Source organism: Diuraphis noxia, unplaced genomic scaffold (assembly GCF_037042655.1).
Source record: "Diuraphis noxia isolate RWA-SAM2 unplaced genomic scaffold, SU_Dnox_SAM2 contig0004, whole genome shotgun sequence".
Classification (NCBI taxonomy): Eukaryota; Metazoa; Arthropoda; class Insecta; order Hemiptera; family Aphididae; genus Diuraphis; species Diuraphis noxia.
In genome coordinates, this window is record NW_028301714.1 from 39,500,826 (window position 1) to 39,509,502 (window position 8,677).

At 28.0% G+C, this 8,677-nt stretch overlaps 1 protein-coding gene across 2 annotated transcripts; it reads left to right on the forward strand.

Annotated features, from left to right (window-relative positions):
* Nucleotides 1-1,392: 1,392 nt before the first annotated feature.
* LOC107171601 (DGAT1/2-independent enzyme synthesizing storage lipids) lies at nt 1,393-8,382 on the forward strand. Of its 2 annotated transcripts, none has more exons than XM_089226738.1 (7): nt 1,393-2,024; nt 2,099-2,243; nt 5,637-5,731; nt 5,797-5,964; nt 6,084-6,277; nt 6,380-6,583; nt 6,769-8,382. In XM_089226738.1, exons 1-7 carry the CDS (start codon nt 1,976-1,978, stop codon nt 6,883-6,885), a joined length of 972 nt encoding a protein of 323 aa, XP_089082864.1. In that variant the 5' UTR covers nt 1,393-1,975; the 3' UTR covers nt 6,886-8,382. The 2 variants fall into 2 exon arrangements, with proteins under 2 accessions (XP_089082864.1, XP_089082865.1); XM_089226739.1 differs by having other exon boundaries at nt 1,393-1,652.
* The last annotated feature ends 295 nt before the right edge of the window (nt 8,383-8,677 follow it).

Genomic DNA, 8,677 nt, shown 5'->3' on the forward strand with positions numbered 1-8,677 from the left:
ATTTAATACAAGGCTCATAATATATTTTTACAATAGCAGTTGAAAAATAAAAGAAATATGTAGCCACAATTTTTTTGTTACATGCATTCAAATTTTAATTTTGACAACATATGTAAAAATCACGAAAGTTCGCAAATTATTTTAAGCTAGAAATTCACAAAAAATTTTCTTTTTAAATCTAAGATTTGAAAATTGTTAATATTCTATAATATATCCTAGACAGATAAACCGTCTCCGTCCAGAATCGTTTTTCGTATACAATGATACCTATCATTTCATTCAAATTTAACCTACCCTAGTCAGAGGTCCACCCCACCCACAATGTACAGAAGACCGATACCCACTTACCTGCTTTTTTTAAGTATAGGTGACAGTATGAAATACTATGAGAAGGATTGTTTTAAATTTTTAATCCTTAACTGTAACATTATAATTAAAAATATATTGGAATATTTTTATTATCTATATGATTGTATAAATTTTGTTTAAATGTAAATTTTTTTTTTCGTTCATATTAAATGTTTCAATACATTTGACTGAAGTATTTATGTTCAAATTTAAAAAGATTATAAAAAAAAAACGTGACCGTATAATATGTTTAATACTTTCAAACTATACTGATATTTCAATTGACGAGGAACCTTCCGTTAACTTGTTAATCAGCATCATTGTTTCAAGTTAATTGACCAAGTGTAGGTTATTTTATTGGTTTTTATTGGAAAAACTGAAAAAAAAATGAAAATTTTTGTAAATAACCAAAATGAGTCAAAAATCAAAATATTTACAAAATACAATCGAATCGTCATTCGAGTCGCGTCATGCAGACCGAACAAATCATGCAAATCGGCGTATATGCTTTGCCATCGCCACTGAAGAACGAATAACTGCTAGAACAATATTTTTCCTGCAATTTCGTAGTTGCAGCTAAAACAACGGGCAATCGAATATATATATTCCGTTTGTTATCAAATTCATTATCGTTTTATTTCTTTTGTTTAAGCATTAACTATACTAAATTTATTATTAATCACTAGTATATTATCATCTATTATATTCAAATGTTTAAGCTAGTTTCTATATTAGGTATTCAATCGTGATTTAACCGTGATGGTGCTATAGTTAAGTCGAATCGATCTTTGAGATGTTCTCCACGTGCTCCCAAATACCAACTACTGAATTTTGATATGCAGATACCCTGATACAGTAATTTTTTTTTTTAAAGTAATTTTTAGTATTCACATAGGTAATATTATTAATATATTAATATTTATATATATATATATATATAGATTATAGACACATAAACTTATCATAACCTTATCAGCACGATCGTGCGCACTTCGGTCGACGGAATCGTTTGTTATCGTTTGATTTTTGTATTCGTATTTCGTTCACTGATAGCCGTCGGCAGTTCGGCACTTCGGCTCGGTTCGGCAGTCGCCACTCGCCAGTCAACGCTTAACTCTCAATACTCGACGTTTCAACAGTTCAACACTCAACAGTCGACACTTCAAGTCTTCAACAAGTTCAACAGTAACTCACAACATTCGACGTCCAACACGACGGTGCCTGCAGTAAACAATAATCGTGTCGTCGCAACAATAAATTCTAGAAATCGTTGGTGGCGGCGATTGACAAGAAATGAAAAAAATGTAAGCAGAACAAAAAAAATTGTCCTGAAAAAAAACTTGTCGACGGACGCATTTTTGATTCCGTTCCACAAACTCAATTGTGACGGGATTTCGTTGTTGCTCAGTCAGCGCATTTGTATGTGATATAGTAAAGGAACGACAAAAAAAAACTATAACTACATAGGTACCCGTAACCTGTAGATTTGTTGTTGCTCGATTTTCTTCAGACATGTCTTGCACTGAACATGGTTTGAGGTGCGCACTATAGCCCTCGATTACACTACACACAGTACTAACCAATAGTGTAAAATTGTTCTACTATCTCCATTAACAGCAAAGATACAATGTTAACGCTATTCAACAACGCCTATAACTACACTGCTTCAATTACAGGTGTGTGTTTCAGAATTGATGAGCATGTTTCCTGATTCTGTAATACTTATTTGATTTATATTTGAATGTTACAGTCAGCTATATTGGGGTGGATGTTGATTTGTGGCTTTGGATGACATGGCTGCTTTGGCCACTCATTGTTACATTCCTGTTGCCCCTCACTATCGTTCTGTTGTTCTACATAACTGGTGTTATACTCTACGTCTATAAACTTCACAGGTACATGGATCTTGAAATTATATTAATGAGTTAATATAATATATTCAATTGATAGTTTATGAAAATTTAAATATATTTATTTAAAATTTAAAATTTAATACATGGTCATTAATAGACAACCTTTGTATTAAAATAATAAAATAAGCATTAGAATTTAATTTGAAGTAAATTATAAATATCTGTAGCAATGCCTAAACAGTTATAATAATAATATCAATTCACAACATTTAATTTATACAAAATAAAACAAGATTATTGAACAATCATTATTCAATTTAAAAAAAAAAATATTTAATTAAGTGCTTAACAATTCAACTATAACAGTAACAGATACCTAATTTTACTTAATTTAGTTTTAATAAGTGATTAAAAAAAAATATTTTATTTGCTGCAGGTATTATAAGTTTTAAAAATTTATTTTCTAAATTTCGGTATAATTGTTTGATTAGTAAATTATTATTTTTAAATGTATATCTTGGATTGTTAATTTATTGTGTAACAGTGTTAGTGAATAACATACCTATTGTATAGTTTATACTTTTTACGATTTTCCTTATTTTAAAGCATTTGTAGGTATACACATATATTTGTATAATTAAGATTAAAATGTTTTGCATATTACATGCTATCACAAGTCAGTTTATAAATTACAAATTACAAGATTCTATTTATAATTATAATTAGTTTGAGATATTGTGATTGATTTATACATTTTAAAGTTAGTATTTGTGGTGGTAAATTATATTGATCTTTGTCTTTACTTTGGTCTGGTATAGAAAGATCCTGTAGTAGACATGATTTTAAATGCCAATTTTTTGTTTTGATTCCCATATTGTAAAACCGTGCGCCATCGGGTGTTTTGAGTTTAGCGTGAAAGTTTTGGAATTGTATTTTGATCCAGTCTTGAAGAAGAGGGATGTATCATTGTGGATTCGTCTATTTCTCATGAACCATGGCACTTAGAGACATATTCTTAAATATTTGTTTTGAAGGATTTGGATTTTGCTTATTTTTTAGAGGAAGTTGCTGTCCAGATTGGGCAGGCATAAGTGATGAGTGGTCAGATTATTGAGATGAACAGTTTCATTTGGAGGGTTGATTTAAAGTTAACTAATGGATATAGCGTGTTCATTCTAGCATAGCCTTGAGTGAGTTTTTTATTTATATAAATTTTCCATGTCAGTTTTTTGTCTAAAAACACTCCAAGGTACTTGACAGAGTATCTTTATTGCCCCATTGTATTAGTTGGTTATCAATGTAAATGTGTTAAGGATCTGTATCGTTTTTGGGGAAATATTTTTGCTGTGCTTTTTGTTGGATTGAGGTTTAGTTTCCATATTTTGAACCGGGTGATTACTGTGTTTAGAGCTGTTTGAAGATTTTGAATTGAAGGTTATAGGAAGTTGCTTTGGGTTATTATTGTTGTGTCATCCGCAAACATCGCCAGCTTTGAGTTTGAGGGAATTGGTATGTCATAGCAGTAGATGTTGAATAAAGTAGGGCCTAGAACTGAGCCTTGGGGGACTCCGGCTTGTATATTGTAAAGTTGAAAAAGTTGGTTCCAATTCTGACTTGAAACATTCAATACGATATCAAAGAGATTATGGGTTTTAACAAATATTTGGGAAGGGCTGAGTGTTCAATATTTGTTCAAGTCCATACCATAGTGCCATACCTTGTTTAAGGCTTATGTTACGTCGAGAAAGACAGCTGTTATATATTGTTTTCAAAGCCATTTAAAATTAATTCAGAGATTTGTTGGATTTGATGACATGTAGAGTGATGCGTTTTGAATCCAAATTTATGTTTCAAAATGATGTGTGTGAATGATTTTAGTCTATTGAGCAGTATCCTTTCATAGAGTTATGATAATAATGGAAGAAGGCTAATTAGTCTGTAGCTTTATGGGGAGTGGGCCGATTTTCCTGGTTTATGTACTGGAATAGTGGAATTATTATTGTATGTTTCCAAGTGACGGAAGATGCCATGTCGCATGGCTGAGTTGTATATGCTATCTAGGTAGGATAAAACTTTGGGTGTTAAATTAGGTATATTTAAATTTTAAGTGTGAACTACATCGTTTAATTATTATCATATGAAACTAACACAAAGCAATAAGAAAAAATGGTGGCCTGATTGTAAAAAATTGAAAATTCTCATAATACGCTATTGAAAATTGGCTGACATTCAGATGCACCACACATTTATTCATTTATTACTATTCTTAGATCATTTGTTTTTTAACATGTTTATTTGTCTAATTAATAACTTTTTTGATACATTATACTTCATAATTTAATTGATATTTTTATAAAATAGTTAGTAAACTATAAACTTAATACCTACTTAATAAGATAAGAGGAGATTTATATGGTAGGTACAATTTAAAAATATTGCTTTATGTTGACTGTAAGGTTAAAGCTCAAATAATATTCAGTGAAAATAATAAAATCTTAGATATGCTACAATTATGTAATGATTCACCTGATTACATTGTATCTGTGAACCATAATTAAAATGTTTAAATTATTGCTAGTTGGTTCTGGAAATCCATACTAATTACACATGAGTTATATTATAGGTTATATTCATATATCATGTTTATTATTACAATGTATCCTTGAAAAAATCACAAAATGAAAAGTTAATATAATTTTATAGGAAAAAATACTATCTAGTATAAATTTAAAAAGGAAATAGGTATTAGGTATATTATACCAATCATTATTTTTTACTATGATTTTATAGTATTAAATATCCATATACTTACAGGGCCCCTAGAAAACTCACTTATTTAAGATTGTCAGGTAATGTAAATTATAACTTGTAATTTTAAACAATGGTATTTGAATAATATAGTAGGTGTATAAAATACATTTAAAAAGAATTTAAATGAAATCATATAGATGATCATACAATGTTTATAGTGATATTAAGAAGACACTATGCAGCCATTTGTTGTGTTTTGTGTTTGTCCTAAAAGTGCATAGCAAATTTGCGCTCCATTAGTTCAAAAATTGAAAGAAATCAACCTAATCATATAGCCTTATAATACATATTTTGATTATGATTTTAAAACATATTTCATAGTATTTAGTAGATAAATTTAACTAATTTTTATCGACAATTTGAATTAACAATGATAAATATTAAAACAAAGTTAGTCCTCTGTAGGTGACTAGAAGTGACTTGAAAATATCATCAAATTTAAATATTTTCAGTAAATTGTTTGAATGGGTGACCGCCCAGGGTTTTAGCAACAAATCATTACCATACATATAATTGCCCCCCCCTCACATACAAATACCAAGTACCAAGCTAATAACCTTAGTAGTTGAAGCCTTAATTCTAATAAAAAAAATTTTTTAATTGTGATGCATTGTATTATTTTAGGGAAAGACTTATAAATGCATATGAAAATAACTTTTGGGATGGTGCATTAAAAACTGTAGCTGCATTATGGGATGCCCATGGTTGGATATGGCATGGTAATTAATTTCAAACTTTAAAACATATTTCATTATCAATTTAAATGTATAATTTATTTTTTTAGGATATGAAGTAAATGGCATTGAAAATGTACCTATTGACAGTCCAGCTTTGTTAGTGTATTATCATGGTGCTATTCCTATTGATTTGTATTACATGATTTCTAGAATATATTTGATAAAGGCAAAATTAGTGCATACTGTAGCTGATCATTTTCTGTTTAAATTACCTGGTAATTATTATTATTTTTTATTTTTGCTATAGCAGATTGAATGATTTCCATTAAAAGGATTTATCAATTATAATTTAAAGCCACTTAAAACTTGTTTTATATTATTAATGTATGTTTAGGATGGTCAATAATATCTGAACCATTAAAAGTAATACCCGGTACTGTGCAGACATGTTCAGACATACTAAAAGAAAACAATCTTTTAGCAATTTCGCCTGGTGGTGTTTATGAAGCTCAATTTGGTGACAGGTATTACAGACTTATGTGGAAAAAGCGATTTGGTTTTGCTAAAGTAGCTATAGATGCTAAAGTAGTAAGTTTTCGTGACATTGTTATAATATATTATTATTTATTATTATTACTATTATTATTATTATTATTATTAATTGATGTTAACTCTGTAATTCTGCTTCAGCCTATTATACCAGTATTCACACAAAACATTCGTGAAGCATTTCGTTGTATTGGTATTGGTCGTCGTTTCTGGTTGAGAATATATCTATGGACCCGATTACCAATAGTACCAATTTATGGAGGGTTTCCCGTCAAACTAAGAACTCATATTGGTAAACCAATTCCATATGATCCAGATCTATCAGCTGAAGACTTACAAAAAAAGGTAATGCTTATATAGTTATATTTATTTAATTGAAAAACTATATGACATATGTTATATTATTATTAAAATGTATTAAATAATCGTAAATGGTTTAAAAAGTGTAAGGTTAACATCTCCTATACTTTTTAATAATCTGATTGAAGGTTATTAGTATTATACCTAATTGAATTTTATTTTTGTTTTAGGTTGCAAGTGCAATAGAAGAATTAATATGTCAACACCAAAAAGTACCTGGCAATATACTGAGAGCTCTTTGTGAACGTGTTTATAACCCTTTAAACTGTAGTAAGAAGAAAACCTGACATTACGCTTTACTTACTAGTAATGGGAAAGTTTAAACTGATTATTGCTTATTTAGACTGTTGTGGTACATTGTAATTTGTAACAAATTATAACTGAATTCTCTATAACATAATTACATTAACGAAATCTTAGTTTTTTAAGTATTTATAAGTAATGTATATGTATATTATATATTTTATTTGGGAAAACTCGGTTTATAGTTAATTTATTACTATCTGTAAAAATTATATTTTTTTAAATTTTTATTTGGTTAAGTAATTTTAGATCAGTGGTTTTATCAATAATTATGTTTAATTAAATTCTGTTATTTATTGACAGATACATGTAACATACCAAACCCAAACTTCAAAACTTTTTTTTCTTAATTTTCAAGAGAAGGGATAATATTATTAATATAAGCATATATAAATTTTGTGTTCAATTATTAATATGTATGTGATATGAAATTGTTTAATATTATTTTTAAAAAAATCATTAATAGTTATGATTAATTTGATTCCCATTTATTGTAATTTGGCCATCCAGTTTTTTATTTTTATTTACCTACAAAAATTATGTGCTAATCAAGAGATTATTTTATAATTTAGTTAAAACTACTTTGTGATATTTTTTTTTTAAATTTATTATTATATATTTGACACTTTGTGTTTAGATTGTTTAGAGATTTTGATATTTATTTTTATGTTATATTTAAACTTAATTGTATTTTAAAACATAAATTATGACTTTATGTTATTGTTACCTAATACCTGTATTAGAACACTGGTACCTTTTCCGTTAATTCACTACCACTATTTTTATTTTATTTTTTTGGTTTCTCTATTTTTTTTTAGATTATTATATATATATTATATTATTTTAATTTTTTAGGGCATTAAGTGTGCAATATGTTGTAGTTTGTAGTATTGTTTCAAATAAATTATTAGGACCATACGCTTACACCACATGTACTCGACCAAGTAACTGTTCAGCATTGGTCGGTAGGTAGCCTACTGTTTTTTATTTCGAGATTTTATTTTGCTCCAAGAACTCTCAATAGTATTAGTGGGATCCAAAGTGTTAAGATCTACAAAATTAATAAGCCAAAGAAACTTTTCTAGTTCCTGTTTCCGAAAAATTATTATTGAATATGTTGCTGCAGGCACGACAGTAATTACTGATGAGTGGCGCTCCTACTAAAGACTTGACCTAACTTATCAACACATTTCTGTGAATCATTCCATTATTATACATAATCATCTAAAAAAAAAAAAACAGAAAAACAAAAAAAATAAAATAAAGTAGTGGTAGTGAATTAACGGAAAAAGTCTGAACACTGCAACATACGTTGAAATTAATTAATTGAATGAAATAATGACCATTTAAGGGATTAGGTCATTAAGTATTGTATTGCATATATATTTTGTGAGTTAAGTTTAATTATAATATTGTTTATCATATTTTAAGTTCATCGTTAAAATAATGATTTATGTTATAATCAATTAACAAAAACTAAACATATTACGCTTCTTTTACTATCCTTAATAATTATTTTAAGAGGATGCAACATTCCCACGTGTTGTCTCTGGCTGACAAACTTGTATTATAACAAATTGTACATTCTAGATAAACAAATTAACTCTGTTAGTCTGTTATGATTAATATTGGAGAAAATTAATCTGTTATTGAATTTAGAAGTAAGAATATTTTCTATTGAATCTCGTTTTGGTTTTTTTTTTTTTTAAATTTTTCATAACTTGTTTCCAAATTATTTTAAAAAAACCCTTAGAGGTTCACTAGATAATATTCTTA

Coding starts and splice junctions, on each gene's coding strand:
- LOC107171601 (XM_089226738.1), top strand. CDS start 1,976: ATGTTAACGCTATTCAACAACGCCTATAACTACACTGCTTCAATTACA. Junction 2,025..2,098: donor CTACACTGCTTCAATTACAG/GTGTGTGTTTCA, acceptor TGAATGTTACAG/TCAGCTATATTGGGGTGGAT. Junction 5,732..5,796: donor CCATGGTTGGATATGGCATG/GTAATTAATTTC, acceptor TTATTTTTTTAG/GATATGAAGTAAATGGCATT.